This window comes from Somniosus microcephalus, chromosome 2 (assembly GCF_052327205.1).
Source record: "Somniosus microcephalus isolate GS21.2 chromosome 2, FLI_Smic_1.0, whole genome shotgun sequence".
NCBI classification, from domain to species: Eukaryota; Metazoa; Chordata; class Chondrichthyes; order Squaliformes; family Somniosidae; genus Somniosus; species Somniosus microcephalus.
This window is the reverse complement of record NC_140988.1, coordinates 173,861,526-173,883,246: the sequence shown is the minus strand read 5'-3', so window position 1 is coordinate 173,883,246 and position 21,721 is coordinate 173,861,526. Positions and strand designations below refer to the sequence as shown.

At 47.5% G+C, this 21,721-nt stretch overlaps 1 protein-coding gene across 2 annotated transcripts in view; it reads left to right on the top strand.

Annotated features, from left to right (window-relative positions):
* Positions 1-21,721, top strand: part of LOC147123130 (protein FAM184B-like) — a 490,612-nt gene that overhangs the window by 322,039 nt on the left and 146,852 nt on the right. For both annotated transcript variants that reach the window (XM_085966926.1, XM_085966917.1), the window contains exon 2: positions 8,529-9,371. In XM_085966926.1, coding sequence (XP_085823052.1) covers positions 8,529-9,371 — 843 coding nt within the window. The remainder of the gene's footprint in view (positions 1-8,528; positions 9,372-21,721) is intronic.

Sequence of the window (21,721 nt, the reverse complement as noted above, 5' to 3'; positions counted from 1 at the left end):
ACCTCATCCCAGTTTTTACCTATATCGTTGGTACCTATATGCACCACGACAACTGGCTGTTCACCTTCCCCTTCCAAAATGCTCTGCAGCCGCTCTGAGACATCCTTGACCCTTGCACCAGGGAGGCAACATACCATCTTGGAGTCTCGTTTGCGGCCGCAGAAACGCCTATCTATTTCCCTATTACTATAGCTCTCCCACTCGTTTTCCTCCCGTCCAGTGCAGCAGAACCACCCATGGTGCCAGGAAGTTGGCTGCTGCTGTCTTCCCCCGATAAGCCATCTCCCTCAACAATATCCAAAGCGGTGTATCTGTTTGAGAGGGGGATGGCCACAGGACACCCCTGCACTATCTGCCTGTGCCTACTACTCTGCCTGGCGGTCACCCATTCCCTTCCTGCCTGTGCAGCCTTTACCTGCGGTGTTACCAACTCATTAAACGTGCTATCCATGATGTCCTCAGCATCGCGAATGCTCCAGCATGTACCCATTCGCAGCTCCAGCGCTGCAATGTGGTCTGCCAGTAGCTGCAGCTGGATACACTTCCCGCACACATGGTCGTCAGGGACACAGGAAGTGTCCCTGATTTCCCACATAGTACAGGAGGAGCATACCACGGTGCCGAGCTGTACTGCCATGACTTCCCCTTTAATTAATTCAAATTAAATTAAATCAAATCAATCCCACCAATTACACTACAATTAAATTATATACTCAAGGGCCCTTGTTTACCAGCAGTCCCCGCTACACAACAGAGACCCTAGAAACTGTAAACCACAAAATTTAAGTTTGGAAAAAAGCGAGAAAGAGAGAAATACTCACCAACCAATCACTTACCTGCTTTCTGGTAATGTCACACTTCAATTACTTTTTACTTCTCTCTTTTTACTTACTGATTAATTTGGAATAAATTAATTTGCATTTAAAATGCTTCAATTATTTACGGTAGGTGGCAGAATATTCTGTAGGTTTTCTTTGTTTATAGCAGCAGACAGGCGCTGAATCAACAACATAGGAACAGGAGTAGGCCATTCAGCCCCTCGAGCCTGTTCTGCCATTCATGGCTGATCTGTGACCTAACTCCATATACCTGCCTTTGGCCCATATCCCTTAATACCTTTGGTTAACAGAAAGCTATCAATCTCAGATTTAAAATTAACAATTGATCTAGCATCAATTGCTGTTTGCGGATGAGACTTCCAAACTTCTACCATCCTTTGTGTGTAGAAGTGTTTCCTAATTTCACTCCTGAAAGGTCTGGCCCTAATTTTTAGATTATGCCCCCTAGTCCTACACTCCCCAACCAGCGGAAATAGTTTCTCTCTACCCTATCTGTCCCCCTTAATATCTTGAAAACTTCCATCAGATCACCCCTTAACCTTCTAAATTCTAGGGAATACTGTCCTAATTTGTGTAATCTCTCCTCGTAACTTAACCCTTGAAGTCCAGGTATCATTCTGGTAAACCGATGCTGCACTCCCTCCAAGGTCAATATATCCTTCCTAAGGTGCGGTGCCCAGAACTGCTCACCATACTCTAGCTATGGTCTAACCAGGGTTTTGTATAGCTGCAGCATAACTTCTAACCCCTTGTATTCTAGTCCTCTAGATTTAAAGGCCAGCATTCCATTAGCTTTTTTGATTATTTTCTCTATCTGTTCATGACATTTTAATGATCTATGTACCTGGGCCCCCAAGTCTCTTTGGACATCCACAGTTTTTAGCTTTTCACCATTTAGAAAGTACCCTGTTCTATCCTTTTTAGGTCCAAAGTGGATGACCTCACATTTGCTTACGTTGCAATCCATTTGCCACAGTTTTGCCCATTCACTTAATCTGTCAATTTTGTAACAAATAATACTTGAATACAAAAACAGAAAAATGCAAGAGACATTCATCTAGTCTGGCAGCATTTGTTGAGAACACAAGTTAGCCAATGTTTTAGGTACGGAATCTTTCAAGGGTCCCCTACCGAAATATCAACTGACATCTCGTAACAGATGCTGCCAGACCTGTTGAGTATCTCCAACGTTTTTTGTTTCAGATTTCCAGTGTCTGCAGTATTTTAAGAGCATAAGAACATAAGAAATAGGAGCAGGAGTAGGCCATTCAACCCTTCGAGCCTGCTCCGCCATTCAATGAGATCATGGCTGATCTTCTGCCTCAACTCCATTCACCGGCCCCATCACCATGGGGGAAAAATTCAGTTGGTAGCGCCACCCGTTAGCGCCTTAAGAGGGCACTAAGTGGGGCGCAAACCAACTAGCGCCCGGGCGCGGTGATGTTTGCACCGCTCGTGAAATTAACTAGACATTTTGCGGCGGCGCTAAACACTACCGCCACGATCTCCTGCGCCGGCAGATCGTGACGTCAGTTGAGTGCGCAACGCCCCGGTAGCGCCCCGGACCGGATATTGAGTGGTGCCCCCTGCTTTACCGCCTGCCGCTAGCAACAACAGGTTGAGGGGAGCGTTTTGCAGTCAGGAAGGGACTGGGGGAGCGCTATTTAAAAGGTGACCGCTTCCTGCCTTTTTTTGTTGGTGACATTTTTGCACCATGCATTCTGAGAGAGAGAGAGAGAGACTTCTGGAGAGATTCTACACTGTGTGAAGGAGTTTTGCATATTGAGCAGCACTTTGCAGGTTCATTTTGATTTGCCCTTATATCTATTTAGAAGAGACTGTGGGGGCTGCACTCTGAGCTCTTTCCCTGGGTCTCTCCATTGTTCTTTCCAGCAGATTTGATGTACAGGTCTCTCCAGGCCAAGATTCAAGGCTACAATGAACAGGATGTGGATGGAGACCAAGATCAACTCTCCCCTTTAAGATAAAAACAGAAAATGCTGGAGAAACTCAGCAGGTCAAGCAGCATCTGTGAAGAGAGAAACAGAGTTAACGTCTCAGGTCGATGACCATTCATCAGAACACCCCTTTAAGAATTGGCCGGTGCCAGTGTGTCTGTGTTCCATTGCTGACTGACATCACATGAGCTTCGCCAGCGCTGTGAGTTAGTGCCTCGCTCCTTGGCCTTTATGCCTAAAGACAGATGTGAAGCACCTGATTTAGCGCTCCAATCACCTCCAGGGGCGATAAAAGCCAAGTTTGCTGCCGGAGGCGATAATTAGTGCCAGGCGCTAAACTTTGCGCACGGCCGATAATGGCGCCCCAAACGGGGCGATACTGAATTTTTCCCCCCATATCCCTTGATGCCCTTACTAGTCAGAAATCTATCGACTTCTGTTTTGAATACACACAATGACTAAGCCTCCACAGCCCTCTGGGGTAGAGAATTCCAAAGATTCACCACCCTCTGTGTGAAGAAATTTCTTCTCATCTCAATCCTGAATGGCCTAGCCTTTATCCTGAGGCTGTGGCCCCTGGTTCTGAACTCCCCAGCCAAGGGAAACATTCTCCCAGCATCCACCCTATCAAGCCCTGTAATAATTTTGTATGCTTCAATGAGATCCCCTCTCATTCTTCTGAATTCAAGAGAATACAGGCCTAGTTTACTCAATCTCTTCTCATCCCAGGAATCAATCTTGTGAACCTTCGTTGCACTCCCTTTATGGCAAGTATATCCTTAGGTAAGGAGACCAAAATTGTACACAATACTCCAGGTGTGGTCTCACCAAGGCCCTATATAATTGGAGTAAAACTTATTTACACCTGTACTCAAATCCTCTTGTAATGAAGGCCAGCGTACCATTTGCCTTCCTAATGGCTTGCTGCACCTGCACATTTACTTTGACTTGTGTACAAGAACACCCAGGTCCCTTTGAGCATCTGCATTTCCCAATCTTTCACCATTTAGGAAATACTCTGCCTTTCTGTTTTTTCTACCAAAATGGATAACTTCACATTTATCCACATTATATTCCATCTGCCATGTTCTCGCCCACTCACTGAGCCTGTCGAGATCCCCTTGAAGCCTCTTCACATCCTCTTCACAACTGACACTGACACCTAGCTTTGTATCAGCAGGTAATGTATATTACCCCCAATTCCATGTGCCCTAATTTTGTTCACCAACCTTGTGTGTGGGACCTTATCGAAGGCCTTCTGAAAATCCAAATACACCACATCTACCGGTTCCCCTTTGTCTACTCCACTAGTTACATCCTCAAAGAACTCCAATAGGTTTGTTAAACAGCATTTCCCTTTCATAAATCCATGTTGACTCTGCCCAATCTTACTATTAGTTTCTAAGTGCCCAGTTATTGCAACCTTTATAATAGATTCCAGCATTTACCCAACTACTGATATGAGGCTAACAGGTCTGCAGTTCCCTGTTTTCTCTCTCCCTCCTTTCTTAAATAGCGAGGTTACATTTGCTATCCTCCAATCTGCAGGAACCGTTCCAGAATCTATAGAATTTTGGAAGATGACAACCAATGCGTCCACTATCCCAATGGCCACCTCTTTCAAAACCCTAGGATGTAGGTCATCCGGTCCTTGGGATTTATCGACTTTTAGTCCCATTAATTTTGCTAGTACTGTTTTTTTTACTAATTATAGTAATCTCGGATGTAATGCTTAAGTTATCCACCAGAGGGAGACAAATGCAAAGGGATTATAATTACTAGTCTTAAGGTAAAATTGCATTATGGGTAGAATGACATCATAGCATCATCCATCTTGGTTTGCTCGTGCAGTTGAATTACAAGTGCATGCCTGTAGCTGTGAGAGAGCTGTTCTCTCCTTATCCTGTGTAAATTAAAAGTAAGTTTTGAGTTCCTGAAGTCTCACTTACATCCCACTCGGTTACCACACTAATAATAATTTCTTTAAGTTCCTCATTCTCACCACACCCTTGCTTTTTGTTCAGCAATACTTGAATAATTTGGTTTCAATTTACCAGTGAAACACTGACAATTACTGAACAGGCTTTATGCTGAACTTTCTAAAGTCCCATCTCCTAGATTGGTTACATGAAAATCACTTGAGGTGTATCTGGAATGAAAGCTTTTTGGTGGCTGTTGTGGGTTTTTTCACCACAGAGGGCTCAGGAATTCTGTAGGATAAACATGTTGAGTGCGCGAAGTGGTTATTCCTTCAGCTCCATTATCTACGAACTTTTGTATAGATGTTGTACATGACAATTCATTAATCTACAGTTCTGTTTTTTCACTGATTAGAGACTTTACCAAAATCTCCTGATCTAATTTTTCAGTTCACAACATGTAATTATTCCTTTAAGTGGTCTTTAAGCTTATTCCTTCTTGTCAATCTTGCATGGCTTTGCACACAGTAAGTCAGAGACTGTGGCCTCTTACCTGTCTATGCTGTCGCCATGTTGGTATTTCTTTCTCACTTCTTCTGCTTCTCACCCCTTAACTCTATGTGATTCTTTCTCTTTTTTCATTTCTGGTGGAGATGAAGAATGGTGTGTTGGGAGTAAAATAGCCCTCAGCAACTCCCTTCCCATTCACTTCTCCAGTCAATCATGCTTCCACCCCCATCCCCTTACTCCCATTGTGGCCCCTACCCATTCATCTACCTCCCTCTCCTACCCATCACTACATCTTCTTCTTTGAAGTACCTGCTCAACCTTTGTATCATCTTCTTCCCCTTGCTCACCTCACCTTCACCCTTTCATCCACTCTGCCACTTCCACGCAATTCCCCCAATAGCAGGTTGTGAGAGGCCAGAGGCCGCGCTTACCCTCAATCTGTTTCTATCCTTCCCTCCCTCTTACACATCCTTCCTATCTGTTTCCCTCAAAGAAGCTTTGTTTGCTTTCAAACTTAAACTTATTTTCAAAGAAATCAAATTAGAGTGAGGAAATAAACTGTCTGACCTTTCTATTTGTGACGCTCTCTCTTTCTCCACCCTCCATCTCATAGGTGTTGGAACTTCTGTATCGCAGGTGTAAGCAATTAGCATTTACCTTTTCTGTCATCAAAACACGGGTGAGATAATTAATTGACTTGAAAATTCAACCTTTTTCTGTGAAATTTGAACTAATATTAAATGTAGAAAAACTCTCTCACCTCCCATTCTCCATCCTTTCTGACCCGTGTCTCTTTCCCCCCCCCCACTATCTCCCTCTTTCCCCCTCTCTCATACACGTTCTCTAACCCCACTCTCTCTCTTGCTCAGTTTAATATACTTAAAGTTTATAAAACACAAAACCATTGCTACAACAGGTGCTTAATCAGAACACTGTCACACACACATAGCCTCTGTTTAAAAAAAAACTCAGTATGAATTTTACCTCAATAAAGCTTTGAACATTTGTCCTCTTGTTTTTCAAAGCTGAGTAGAAAGTACAAGAAGCTAAAGAAAAGTATTCTATCAATGCAACTGATCCATGCTGTAAAATTAGATTACACTGCTCATGCTCAGACTGAAAAATCCAAATTCAGCTCACTTACAGCTGCGGGCAAGACCAAGCCAAACTTTTGGGAGGGGCTGAGGCCTTCAGGTATAAGACACAAAAGTGGATAAATTTGATCATGTCCCAATGAAATATCTAAATTTTTGATTTTATATTTTGTTTAATACCTTATATTATTAGAAATTTTGATGTTGAAAAAAATTGGGGGTGAAATAAACTTTCAGAAAGCTTTTTGGGCAATTTATGGGAACCTGAAGACAGATTGCGCAGTCACAGGGTGATGAGTTTACATGGCCAAAGCCCACCACAAATTTGGACATAGTGGGAAAAGTTGACATAAAAAGCATGATAACAAAAATTCAAGTTTTGTAGACAGCAAGTGCATGCAGACGTAAGATTTTTTAATATATTAGATTGTAATGTTATATCTTGTACAAAGTACATTTTAGAGCAAAAGAGAGTGTGCTGTATTGTCAGAGGAGCCATTTTTCAGATGAAATGTTAAACCAAGGTCCTGTCATATTGCTCGGGTTTTTAAAAAGCAGGAATTTGTCCAACTTTCCTCCCTGAACTAACATAATCAAAAACATAAGTTGCCTGGTCATTCTTTGTTTTTTTGTGAGACCTTTCTATGTGCAAATGTGCTGCTGCATTTGCTTACATAGAACATAAGAATTAGGAGCAGGAGTAGGCCATATAGCCCCTCAAGCCTGCTCCGCCACTCAATAAGATCATGGCTGATCTTCAACCTCAACTCCACTTTCCCGTCCGATCGCCATATCCCTTGATTCCCCTAGAGTCCAAAAATCTATCTACCTCAGCCTTTAATATACTCAACAATTCAGCATCCACAGCCCTTTGGGGTGGAGAATTCCAAAGATTCACAACCCTCTGAGTGAAGAAATTCCTCCTCATCTCAGTCTTAAATGGCTGACTCCCTTATCCTGAGAATATGCCCCTAGTTCTAGACTCTCCAGCCACAGTGAACAGCCTCTCGGCATCTACCCTGTCAATAACCCTCAGAATCTTATATGTTTCATTGAGATCACCTCTCATTCTTCTAAACTCCAAAGAGTATAGGCCCAATCTACTCAATCTCTCCTCAAAGGACAACTCTCTCATCCTAGGAATCAATCTAGTGAATCTTTGTTGCACTGCCTCGAAGGTAAGTATATCCTTTCTTAGATAAGGAGACCAAAACTGTGCACAGTACTCCAGCTGTGGTCTCACCGAAGCCCTGTACAATTGTAGTAAGACTTCCTTACTCTTGTACTCCAACCCCCTTGCAATAAAGGCCAGCATGCCATTTGCCTTCCTAATTGCTTGCTGTACCTACATGCTAACTCTCTGTGTTTCCTGTACATAAAAGCAGAGAATGGACTTCAAAAGTAATTCTTTGGTTGTAAAGTGCTTTGGGACATCCTGAGGACATGATAAGGTGCTACATGAATGCATGCTCTTTCTTCTATATAATGGAAGCTTATTATGTACTCACACATTCCAGTGACAACCTGAGATAAACAACTAAAAAAAATGTTTTGCTCGTACTAGGGTTGATTCTGTAATTTAACACTCTTAGCTTGGAGCGGCACTTGCGGGCAGTGCAAGTTGGGAAACTGCTAGACTACAGTCAGCAATTTTCCATCCCTAATGGACAGATAATTGAAGGCCACAGGCCTGCGATTTTGCAACCTGCACTCCCCGTGAGCACTGCTCCTCGCTGGGAGTGCCCAATCACATAATCAGCTCTGCTATATCATATTTACCTGCAGTACTGGGTGAACTGCACAAACTGGTGATATGATTCGTGCTCAAGAAGACATTTTCAAGCTGGCAGAGAATGCACAGCTAATTGGAGCTCCATTCAGGATTAGCACTCTTTTTTATTCGTTCGCGGGATGTGGGCATCGCTGGCAAGGCCAGCATTTATTGCCCATCCCTAATTGCCCTCGAGATTCCCTACTCATTGAGTTCCTGACTTCAGCCATCTCACTGCAAGGATCCAAACCCAAAAGAAAAATCAGAGGACCTATCACCTGAGACCACCTCCAAGCTCTGATGGAAAGTCCCACCTTAACCTTTCTCTTTCAAATTCTGACCAGTGACACACTTTCAGCACTTTTTGTTTTTATTTCAGATTTCTACCATCACATGTTATTTTTAACCTCTAAACATTTTTTCTGTATTCTTGATAGGTCATATATGCACTAAATACCAAAAGTGATGAGCATGAGGCTTCCCTGCAGGCTATTAAGGAAGCTCACCAGGAGGAGATCCAGCATATCATTGCTGAGACACGGGGAAAGATCTTACAGTACAAAAGCAGAATGGTAGAAGAGATGGACTTGCGACACCAAATTCAGTCCCTTGAAGGTACCCTGGAGAAGCACAAGAAACATAAGGAAGAGGTCTTGGCAGACTTTGAGGTTTACAAGCAGCAGGTGGCGGAGCGGGAAAAGAACATGGAGAGAGAACATGCAGAAAGAATAATAGCACTGTCTAGGGAGATGCTTGACATTAAGAAGGAATTTGAGAGCAATCTGCAACACTTCATGGAAATTCAACGCAGGTTGGAACAGGATAAACAGTCAGCAATAACAGAGATTGTGAAAGTAAACCAAGAGTCAGAAAACCTTCAGGAAAAATGCAGAGCGCTAAAGGGCTGTTTCGATGAAAAATTTACATTAGAAGAAAAGCACAAACTGGATATTCAAGGCTTGAATCAAGAGTTAGAAATCCTAAAATCTGAGAAAAAGAGACTAACTGCAGATTTTGAGAAAAAAGTGAGTAAACTACAAGTCTCGCATCAAAAGGAACTGGAAGCTTTGAAAAAGGCTCTACAGCAGTCAGTGACTGAGACACTGAAACAGTGGCAAATAGAACAAAAAAAGAGCCTTCAAGCTCAAGAGATAACTTTACAGCTAAAACTGAAGAAACTGGAGAGTGACATGGAAGTCAAAGGTCAAATGATGAATGAGTCTAAAAACCAGTGTCAGAAATTGCAGGACCTGCTGAATACTGCAGAGTTCAGAATCCAGGTGAGCATGCAATATTAAATGTTTCATGGCTATTGAAACAAAATGATCAAGTACAAAATCTCTAGCAATATTATCAACCATTATCAGCCAAATTAATACATTTTGATTTATTTTTCCATCAACATTTATATTTTGAAGATTACCATCTACGTCATGGGGTGACATTTTTGCTACAACTTCAGTATACTAAAATACATTCTGTGGATTTTTGGGGCCAGTATCTTTACAGCCACTTGTGCATTCACACCAACCTCCCAGCATCTCCCGCTTCCCCTCAGCCACCCCTGCCCACCCCAACCCACCCTTCTCTTTACCTCAATATTGGTAGCAGAATCTTCAGTCACCAGGGTCATATTCTCTGGAATTCCCTCCCTAAACCCTTTCCCTCTCCACTCCTCGTTCCTCCTAAACACATTCCCAAAATCCATGTTTTCGACCAGGTTTTTGGTCACCACTCCTAATCATTCCTTATCTGGTTCAGCATCTGTTTTCCTTATGCCTATCTGAGAAAGCCTCTCAGGATTTTTTTTACAGTCCAGGCGGCCATATTACTGCAAGTTGTTGCGGTTTCTGTATTTTAATACAGTTCATTGGGATACATGAATTTTTGTCATTTAAAAAAATTATTTTGACCATATGGTCTGTGATGCGCTATCAATTACTCAAAAGACTGAGGTTAAGCGAGTAACTAACAGGCTTTTATTAACAAGAGAATGAAGGTGTGCCTCGAGTGGTCGACCAGTCCAGAATACAGAGGGACTGTGGAGCAGTCACCTTTATACCTGGACTCATGGGGGGAGTCAGCCGAGGCATGTACAGACATGTACACAGTGGAATACAAACAGTGGTTTACCACATTCACCCCTTGTTTAAAAATGAGTCCGGCGGGGTGAAGTGTATTAAAAGTTTGTGTATTGGAGTCTCTCCGGAGGTCTTGTCTGCCGCTGTGATCGACGTGGCGACGGCAGGGGTAGTGAAGCTTCCGGCATCGAGTCCCGCGTAGGCTGGGGCACTGGTGTGTAGTCCTCGTGGGTGTCGAGCGGGTCGCAGGGCCCAGGCGTGCCGTCTGCTGGGGTTGGATATTGGATCGTGGGGGGGGGTGGTAGTGGGTAGTGGGTTACTGGGGCCCCCGAGGGTGCGAGGTCTCGTATGGAGACTGTGTCCTCCCGCCCGTCCGGGTACGCAATGTAAGCATACTGGGGGTTGGCGCGGAGGAGGTCGACCCTCTCGACCAGGGGGTCCGTTTTATGGGTCCTCACGTGTCTTCTCAGTAGGACCGGCCCTGGGGACGTCAGCCATGGCGGTAGCGATGTCCCCGATGTGGACTTCCTTGGGAAGACAAACATTTTCTCATGAGGGGTGGCGTTAGTGGCAGTGCAGAGCAGTGACTGAATAGAGTGGAGCGCATCGGGGAGCACATCCTGCCAGCGGGAGGTCGGAAGGCCCCTAGACTTTAAGGCTAGCAGGGCGGCCTTCCAAACTGTCGCATTCTCTCTTTCCACCTGTCCGTTCCCCCGGGGGTTGTAACTGGTGGTCCTGCTTGTGGCAATACCCCTAGCGAGCAGGTACTGGCGGAGTTCGTCGCTCATAAACGATGAGCCCCGGTCGCTATGGATATAGCTGGGGAAACCGAACAGGGTGAAGAGGTCGTTCAGACATGTCCGGGCAGGGGATGGCGAATGGGAAATGGGAGTACTCATCAATAATGTTGAGGAAGTACACATTGCGGTCGGAGGAGGGGAGAGGCCCTTTAAAATCAATGCTCAGGCGCTCGAAGGGGCGAGTGGCTTTTATCAGGTGAGCCCTGTCTGGTCTATAAAAGTGCGGTTTGCACTCAGCGCAGACTTGGCAGTTCCTGGTCATGGTCCTGACCTCCTCAATGGAGTAAGGCAGGTTGCGGGCCTTGATGAAGTGGAAGAACCTGGTGACCCCCGGGTGGCAGAGGTCATTGTGGAGGGCCCGCAGTCTATCGATCTGTGCGCTGGCGCAGGTGCCACGCGATAGAGCATCCGGGGGTTCATTGAGCTTCCCGGGCCGGTACAAGATCTCGTAATTGTAGGTGGAAAGTTCGATTCTCCACCTCAAGATCTTGTCGTTTTTGATTTTGCCCCTCTGCTTGTTGTTAAACATAAAAGCAACTGAACGCTGGTCAGTGAGCAGGGTAAATCGTTTTCCGGCCAGGCAGTGCCTCCAATGACGCACAGCCTCCACAATAGCCTGGGCCTCCTTCTCAACAGCGGAGTGTCTGGTCTCCGGGCCCTGGAGGGTTCGTGAAAAGAAGGCCACGGGTCTCCCCGCCTGATTGAGGGTAGCGGCCAGGGCAAAGTCGGACGCGTCGCTTTCCACCTGGAAGGGGACGGATTCGTCCACTGCGTGCATGGTGGCTTTGGCAATGTCTTCCTTGATACGGTGGAAGGCTAAGCGGGCCTCTGCCGTCAAGGGAAAAGAGGTGGACTTGATCAGCGGACGGGCCTTGTCCGCATAGTAGGGGACCCACTGGGCGTAATAGGAGAAAAACCCTAGGCACCTCTTCAGGGCCTTGAGGCAGTGGGGCAGTGGGAGTTCCATAAGGGGACGCATCCGGTCGGGGTCGGGACCAATGACTCCGTGTTCCACAACACAGCCAAGGATGGCGAGGCGGGTTGTGCGGAATATGCACTTCTCCTTGTTATACGTCAGGTTCAGGAGTTGGGCGGTGCAGAGGAATTTTTCGAGGTTTGCGTCATGGTCCTGCAAGTCATGGCCGCAGATGGTCACATTGTCCAGATATGGGAAAGTGGCCTGCAACGCATTTTGATCGACCATCCGGTCCATCTCCCTTTGGAAGACGGAGACCCCGTTGGTGACGCCAAAGGGAACCCTAAGGAAGTGATAGAGGCGGCCGTTTGCCTCAAAGGCAGTATACCGGCGGTCCTCAGGGCGGATAGGGAGCTGGTGGTACGCTGATTTCAGGTCAATGGTCGAGAAGACGCGGTACTGCGCGATCTGGTTGACCATATCAGCTATGCGGGGGAGTGGGTAAGCGTCCAGCAGGGTGTAGCGATTTATTGTCTGGCTGTAGTCGATGACCAGGCGCTGCTTCTCGCCGGTCTTAACGACCACAACCTGGGCTCGCCAGGGGCTGGTGCTGCCCTCAATAATCCCCTCCTTCAGGAGCCGCTCCACTTCGGTTTTACTGAAAACCCTGTCCCCGGCACTGTATCACCTGCTCTTTGTGGCGATGGGCTTACAGTCGGGGGTGAGGTTAGCAAACAGTGGGGGGGGGTGACTCTGAGTGTGGAGAGGTTGCACCTGGTGCGCGGCGGGCAGTTTGGAAGCTGCCGGCTGCGGACTGTGAGTGGGGGGAGGGGTCCACCGTACGCCATCGTAACACTTTTAAGGTGGCACTGAAAATCTAACCCCAGTAGAACGGCAGCGCAGAGGTGGGGCAGGACCAGAAGTTTAAAATTATCGTACACAGTCCCGTCTACTAAGAGTGTCACCACACAGTAGCCGCCAATGTCCGCCGACTGGGACTCGGAGGCCATAGAAATCCGCTGGTGCGCAGGCAGGACTGGGAGAGAGCAACGCCGCACCGTGTCGGGGTGGATGAAGCTCTCCGTGCTCCCAGAGTCAAAAAGGCAGGTTGTTTCGTGACCATTTACCTTAATGTCCATTGTGGACCGGGCCAGTTGGTGCGGTCTCGCTTGGTCCAGCGTAACGGAGGCCAGCGTAGGGGTCGGTGTGTCGCTGCGGGTATCAGATGAGGCGGTGTTGGGGGCCTGCTGCGTCCCGGCTGGCGTCCAAGATGGCGGCGTCCATGATCCCCATGTGGCTGGAGGTGTCCAAAATGGCTGCTGTTCCGGTGGTTCGCACATGGCTAGGGAGGCCCAAGATGGCGGCCCGCACGGCCCACACGTGGCGCTGCTGGGGTTCGGGGTGGCTTTGGCCCTGCAGACGCTGGCGTAGTGTCCCTTCTTCCCACAGCCCGAGCAGATCGCATTTTTCGCCGGGCAGCGCGCTCTGGGGTGTTTGGCCTGGCCACAGAAGTAGCATTTCTGGCCTTGGGACACTGCTGCGGTAGTTGGGCCATTGCTGGGATGTGGCTGGGGTGGCACAGCGCTATGAGACGGTCCTACCGTGTCCCAGGCTGTCGTTCCCCGCGGCGTCCACGGTGCAGAGGAGTAGGCATCCATGCCCCGGTAGGCTGCGTCCAATGATAGTGCGAGTTCAGAGGCCTTGTTGAGGTCGAGGTCACTCTGCTCCAACAGTCGCTGTCGGGTGTAATTGGACCTGTGGCCCGCTACAAAAGCGTCCCGGATAAGTTCCTCTGTGTACACGGCGGCCTTTACATCCTTACAACCACAGGCCCGGCCAAGCACAGACAGTGCCTGAAGGTATTCCTCGGTCGATTCCCCAGGTTGTTGTTTACGACTCCCCAGGAGGTGCCTGGCGTACACCTCATTCACTGGGCGCGTGTACTGGTCCTTGAGGAGCTTGAGAGCAGCCGTGTACGAGGTCGCGTCCTGGATGACCGAGTACGCTCGGTGGTTCACTTTGGAGGTCAGGACATCCAGTTTGTCCTCATCCGATTTGACCGTTGCAGCGGAGGCAATCAGGAATCTTTCAAAGCACCTAAGCCAGTGAGCAAACTTGGTGGATGCGTCCGCCTCCCGATGATCTAAGTCCAGGCATGCTGGTGTGAGGATCTTCTCCATTATAAAAAAATCTTGTTAATAAAATTGATGCGCTATCAATTACTCAAAAGACTGAGGTTAAGCGAGTAACTAACAGGCTTTTATTAACAAGAGAATGAAGGTGTGCCTCGAGTGGTCGACCAGTCCAGAATACAGAGGGACTGTGGAGCAGTCACCTTTATACCTGGACTTGTGGGAGGAGTCAGCCGAGGCATGTACAGACATGTACACAGTGGAATACAAACACCCACACAGGCAGGTATAACAGTGGTTTACCACAGTCTGAAAAATATTTTCTGATTTTTTTTTAGTGTTTTCTTATTGAGTTTTTCCTCTCCTTTTCTCAATCCATTCCTGAAGGTTGTGAGTCACCTTGGTGTATGATTCCATATGTACCCATAGCCTACTGGCCATTTTTCTGTGAGTTTTAAGGCTGAGTCTCAGCTGGCATTCTGACCTTGGGTGTGCACCACAGCAAAGCCTGATTCTGTTCTCACCTGACATCTACACATGAGCATTTTCCAGCAGGTGTCACTGTATCATGATCCAGTAGAAACCCAGGCTGGTGTATGCTCATTGGCCCAGGAGAACTATGGCCCATTGAAGCATCCCTACTGCCATCCAAGTTAAGTGCAGACAACTCAGCATAGACAAGGTATCAAACCTGAGAACCTTCCCAGTTTCTATGACTCACTACTTTACGAAGCATTTAACCAGTGAGCCATTAGGAGTCCCAGTCAATATATAGCGATCTGCACAGAATGGGATTAAAACACAGTGGGCTGCGCCACCCGTTAGCGCCTTAAGAGGGCGCTAAGTGGGTCGGAAGCCACTGGCCACGCCTCCTGCTACATTCAGTGGGACGCTAATGGCGGCGCTAGCCGTTAGCGCTGCGCTGCCACCGATGATGTCATCGGTGTGCGCAGCGCCCCGCTGATGCCCCGATCGTGATATTTAGTTGCGCCCCCTGCTTTAACGCCGGACGCAATGTGCGACCGGTTCAGGGGGGCCTGCCTGTGGCGGTAGAGGCGCTAATTAAAGGAGAGGTGCGGGGCGGCCATTTTTTTTTGCTGGCCGCCTGCCGGCACCTCTCCGCGCTGCCGTCCCCGGCCTCCTGAGCACCCCCCCCCCCCCCCCGCGGAGTGCTGGCTACGTTCCAAGAGCCCGGCACTTCTCCTCCGTGCCGGGCTCTTTTGCCGGCACTCGCCATCCTCGATCGCGCTGTACAAGGCCCCTCCCCTTTAAGAAGGGGAGGAAGGCCTGCAGTACCACAGCGCGCCGTGCCGCAGCGTGTGGCACTGCGGCACGTTGCGCAGCGATATTCAGTTGCAGCGCCCCAAGAGGGATGCTGGCCGCCTCCCGTAGCGCCGCGCTTCCCTCTGGGGCGCTCAAACTGAATTTCCGCCGGGCGGCCGCAGCTGCATCCGGGGCGCTACTTTTAGCGCCCTGGCGAGGTTGGCGCCCCAAACGGGGCTATAGCGAATTTCTAGGCCAGTGGACTTAAACAGAGTATTTTATTTGGGAATTTGGAAAGAAAAGGAATTCAGAGAAGAGGGTGAAGGAGTTGCTGCTTTTTGCCTACACTTCTTGTAGTGCTTTGTGTTACAGGTAGATAGTTAATTTCAGTACCCATAACTTAATCTAGATCAATTAAGTAGTCAAGAAACTACACTGTGAACTAAGTTATCTAATTACAACTTTAATTAAATTTAATTAAATAAAACAAGGTCATATAGGGATGGCAGTGCAGGTGGTGTGCCGCAACTGCAGCATGTGGGAGTTTGTGGGGAGCATTGTGATCCCAAACAACCACGTTTGCAGTAAGTCCCTGCATCTTGAGGAACTTCAGCTCAGAGTTTTTGAGCTGGAGTCTGAGATGCAGACATTGCGGGGCATCAGGGATGGGGAGAGTTACCTGGACACTTTGATCCAGGAGGCAGTCACACCCCTTAGGTTAGGTAGTGGTACAGGTCTGGTTAGTGGTCAGGGACAGGAGGGTGCGACTGCAACTCAGGCAGGTAAGGGGACCCCAGGTACAGTGCTGGAGGAGCCTCAGCCTTTGCCCTTGTCCAACAGTTATGAGGTTCTTGCTGCTTATGTGGGTGAGGGAAAAGCCTGCAGGATGGATGAGCAAGCTGATCATGGCACCATGGTGCAGGAGGCCATTCAAGTGGGGGGAGTGAAAGGGAATGTAGTTGTGGTAGAGGACAGTATAGTCAGAGGGATAGATACTGTTCTCTACAGCTGCGACCGAGAGTTCCAAAGGTTGTGTTGCCTGCCCGGTGCCAGGGTTAAAGATATCTCCTCGCGGCTGGAGGAGGAATTGGAGTGGGAGGGGGAGGATCCATTTGCCGTGGTCCACGTAGGAACCAACGATATAGGTAAAACTAGGAATGAGGTTCTGCTGAGGGAGTTTGAGGAGCTAGGATCCAAATTCAGGGGGGTGGGTAGGTGGGCGGATTCAGGAAAGAGTAAATTTTAAAGCAGCGAGAGAAATGTCAAGGCTCTAGAGCAGAGTAGAGTTTTGGGTAAAAATAAGCAGAGTGGGTCAGGAAGGGACAAAGAGAGTAACAAAGGTAATAAGGCATCCGTGACTAAGGTGATATCAGGGAAAAATAGAAATAAGTCAAAGCTAAAGGCACTATATCCGAATGTGTGAAGCGTTCGCAACAAAATAGATGAATTAACAGCGCAGGTAGATAGGGAACGGTAGCATAGTGGTAATGTCACTGGGCTAGTAATCCAGCAGGTCTGGACTAATGATCCAGAGACATGAGTTCAAATCCTACCACGGCAGCTGGGGAATTTAAATTCAGTTAATTAAATAAATGTGGAATAATTACTAATATCAGTAATGGTAACCGTGAAACTATCGGATTGTCGTAAAAACCCATCTGGTTCACTAATGTCCTTCAGGGAATGAAATCTGCCGTCCTTACCTGGTCTGGCCTATATGTGACTCCAGAAATGGCCTATCAAGCCACTCAGTTATAAGAAACCGCATCGAAACGAAACCGGACGGACCACTCGGCATCGACCTTGGCACTGGCTACGGACACGGCAACGGCACATCCAGCCCCAGTCGACCCTGCAAAGTCCTCCTCACCAACATCTGGGGACTTGTGCCAAAATTGGGAGAGCTGTCCCACAGACTAGTTAAACAACAGCCTGACACAGTCATACTCACAGAATCATACCTTTCAGCCAATGTCCCAAACTTCTCCATCACCATCCCTGGGTATGTCCTGTCCCACTGGCAGGCCAGACCCACCAGGGGTGGCAGCACAGTGGTATACAGTCGGGAAGGAGTGGCCCTGGAAGTTCTCAAAATTGACTCTGGACCCCATGAATTCTCATGGCTTCAGGTCAAGCATAGGCAAGGAAGTCTCCTACTGATTACCACCTACCGCCCTCCCTCAGCTGATGAATCAGTATTCCTTCATGTTGAACACCACTTGGAAGAAGCACTGAGAGTAGCAAGGGCACAGAATGTACTCTGGGTGGAGGACGTCAACGTCCATCACCAAGAGTGGCTTGGTAGCACCACTACTGACCGAGCTGGCTGAGTCCTGGAGGACATAACTGCCAGTCTGGGCCTTCGACAGGTGGTGGAAAAACATACTTGACCTCGTCCTCACCAATCTACCTGTCACAGATGCATCTGTCCATGACAGCATTGGTAACAGTGACCACTGCACAGTCATTGTGGAGATGAAGTCCCGTCTTCACACTGAGGACACCCTCCATCGTGTGTGGCACTACCACCGTGCTAAATGCAATAGATTCAGAACAGATCCAGCAGCTCAAAACTGGGCATCCATGAGGCACTGTGAGCCATCAGCAGCAGCAGAACTGTTTACAACCACAATCTGTAACCTCATGGCCCGGCATATCCCTCAATCTACCATTACCATCAAGCCAGGGGACCAACCCTGGTTGAATAAGGAGTGTAGAAGAGCATGCCAGGAGCAGCACCAGGTATACCTAAAAATGAGGCGCCAACCTGGGGAAGCTGCAACACAGGACTACATGCATGCTAAAAAGTGGAAACAGCATGCTATAGACAGGGCTAAGCGATCCTACAATCACTGGTCAGATCAAAGCTCTGCAGTCCTGCCACATCCAGTCATGAATGGTGGTGGATCATTAAACAAGTAAAGGGGAGTAGGAGGCTCCATGAATATCCCCATCCTCAATGATGGTGGAGCCCAGCATGTGAGTGCAAAAGACAAGATGGAAGCGTTTGAAACCATCTTCAGCCAGAAGTGTCGAGTGGATGATCCATATCGGCCTACTCCTGAGGTCCCCACCATCACAGAAACCAGTCTTCAGCCAATTCGATTCATTCCACGTGATATCAAGAAACGGCTGAGCGCACTGGATACAGCAAAGGCTATAGGCCTCGACAACACCTCGGCTATCGTGCTGAAGAATTGTGTTCCAGAACTAGCCGCGCCTCTAGCCAAGCTGTTCCAGTACAGCTACAACACTGGCATCTATCTGACAATGTGGAAAACTGCTCAGGTATGTCCTGTACACAAAAAGTAGGACAAATCCAATCTGGCCAATTACCGCCCCATCAGTCTACTCTCAATCATCAGCAAAGTGATGGAAAGTGTCATCGACAGTGCTATCAAGTGGCACTTACTCACCAATAACTTGCTCACTGATGCCCAGTTTGGGTTCCGCCAAGACCACTGGGTTCCTGACCTCATTACAGTCTTGGTCCAAACATGGACAAAGGAGCTGAATTCCAGAGGTGAGGTGAGAGTGACTGCCCTGGATATCAAGGCAGCATTTGACCGAGTGTGGCATCAAGAAGCCCGAGTAAAACTGAAGTCAGTGGGAATCGGGGGAAAAACTCTCCACTGGCTGGAGTCATACCTAGCACAAAAGAAGATGGTTGTGGTGGTTGAAGGTCAATCATCATAGCCCCAGGATATCGCTGCAGGAGTTCCTCAGAGCAGTGTCCTCGGTCCAACCATCTTCAGCTACTTCATCAATGACCTTCCCTCCAACATAAGGTCAGAACTGGGGATGTTCGTTGTTGACAGATAATGAAGCAGTCCATGCCCGCATGCAACAAGACCTGGACAATATTCAGGCTTGGGCTGATAAGTAGCAGGTAACATTCGCGCCACACAAGTGCCAGGCAATGACTATCTCCAACAAGTGAGAGTCTAACCACCTCCCCTTGACATTCAACGGCATTACCACCGCCGAATCCCCCACCGTCAATATCCTGGGGGTCACCATTGACCAGAAACTTAACTGGACCAGCCACATAAATACTGTGTCAACAAGAGCAGGTCAGAGGCTGGGTATTCTGCGGCGCGTGTCTCACCTGCTGACTCCCCAAAACCTTTCCACCATCTACAAGGCACAAGGAAGGAGTGTGATGGACTACTCTCCACTTGCCTGGATGAGTGCAGCTCCAACAACACTCAAGAAGCTCGACACCATCCAGGACAAAGCAGCCCGCTTGATTGGCACCCCATCCACCACCTTAAACATTCACTCCCTCCACCACTGGCGCACCGTGGCTGCAGTGTGTACCATCTACAAGATTCACTGCAGCAACTCGCCAAGGCTTCTTCGGCAGCATCTCCCAAACACGCGACATCTTCCGCCTAGAAGGACCAGGGCAGCAGGCGCATAGGAACACCACCACCTCCAAGTTCCCCTCCAAGTCACACACCATCCTGACTTAGAAGTATATCGCCGAACCTTCATCGTCGCTGAGTCAAAATCCTGGAACTCCCTACCTAACAGCACTGTGGGAGTACCTTCACTACATGGACTGCAGCAGATCAAGAAGGCGGCTCACTGCCACCTTCTCAGGGGCAACTAGGGATGGGCAATAAATGCTGGCCTTGCCAGCGATGCCCACATCCCACAAACGAATAAAAAATAATTTTTAATTAATAGATTTGATCTAATAACCATTACAGAGACGTGGTTACAATGTGGCCAAGGTTGGGAACTAAATATTCCAGGATACTTAACTTTTTGAAGAGATAGGCAAAATGGAAAAGGAAGAGAGGTAGCCCTGATAATAAAGGATGGGATAAAGACAGTAGAGAGAAAGGATCTGAGTTCCAAAAATCAAGAAGTAGAATCAGTTTGGGTGGATCTAAGAAACAACAACGAGCAGAAAGCATTGGTGGGAGTTGTTTATAGGCCCCCAAACAGTAGTTGTAATGTAGGGCAGAGTGTAAATCAGGAAATTAGAAGCGCATGTAACAAGGGTAATACAGTAATCATGAGGGACTTTAATCTACATATAGACTGGGCAAACCAAATTTGCAGTAATAGTGTGGAGGACGAATTCATGGAATGTATACAAGATAGTTTTCTAGATCAGTATGTTGAGGAACCAACTAGGGAACAGGCTATTTTAGATCTAGTATTGTGCAACGAGAAAGGGTTAATTACTAACCTTGTAGTAAAGGGGCCTTTAGGGAAGAGTGACCATAATATGGTAGAATTTTACATTGAGTTTGAAAGTGATTTAGTTAAATCCAAAACTAGGGTCCTAAATCTAAACAAAGCAAACTATGTAGGTATGAGGGGCGAGTTGGCTAAGGTAGATTGGGAAACTACATTAAAAGGTATGATGGTAGAGAAGCAATGGCTAGCATTTAAAGAATTAATACATAATTTACAACATATATATATTCCTTTAAGGCACAAAAACATAGCTAACAAGAGAAGTTAAAGATAGTATTAAATCAAAGGAAGAGGCTTATAATGTTGCCAAAAAGAGTAGTAAGCCTGAGCATTGGGGGGATTTTAGAATTCAGCAAAGGAGTACCAAGAAATTGATAAAGAAAGGGAAAATAGAATATGAGAGTAAACTAGTGAGAGACATAAAAACAGACTGTAAAAGATTCTGTAGGTAAGTAAAAAGGAAAAGATTAGTGAAAGTGAATGTGGGTCCCTTACCTGAGAAATTATAATGGGGAATAAGGAAATGGCAGAAAAATTAAACAAATACTTTGGGCTCGAATTTCATCAGGCCGTTGAGGCGGGATTGGAGGCGTGTGGGGGGTTAAAATCTCGAAATCGGGGGGCACGAACCCATCCCGCCTCCATGCCCATTTCCCAGGAGGCGGATACCCGACCTGTGCTGGGAGCCGCCTCCCCGAGGCGGGAAGGGGATTAGTGCCAATTAACTGCCTGTTAACAGGTAGTTAACAGGCAGTTTTTAGCCTAATCCCTATTTTTATCCCTGAAGTGTGGGCTTCCCGATGGCTCCAAACCACGGCAAGTTAGCGAGGCGGACCGTCGGGCTGAAGGACTTGGAGGGTTCGAGATGTCCGGTGTTCAGGTGAGTGATGAGTGCATGAGTGCAGTGGTAAGTGTGTTTGGTATGTGTAAAGTGTTTAAATAAGTTTTACTTACCTTTTCTTACTAATGCAGCCTTCCTTCCTTCCTTCAGGTCTCGGGAGTTCCTCATCTCATCGGCACAGAAAGCAGAATGGTCGCGAGCTGTCAAAATCTGCAGCATTCTGCTTTCTGTTCTGGAGAGATCTCTAAATCAGCCTGAGAGGAAGGAATTAACTTAGAGTACAGATTGTCAGTGTTTGACAGCTTCAAAGAGCTGTCAAACGCTGATATTTCATCTGTCAAAAGCTCTTGACAGATGAAATGTCAATCTGTGATGTCATCTGT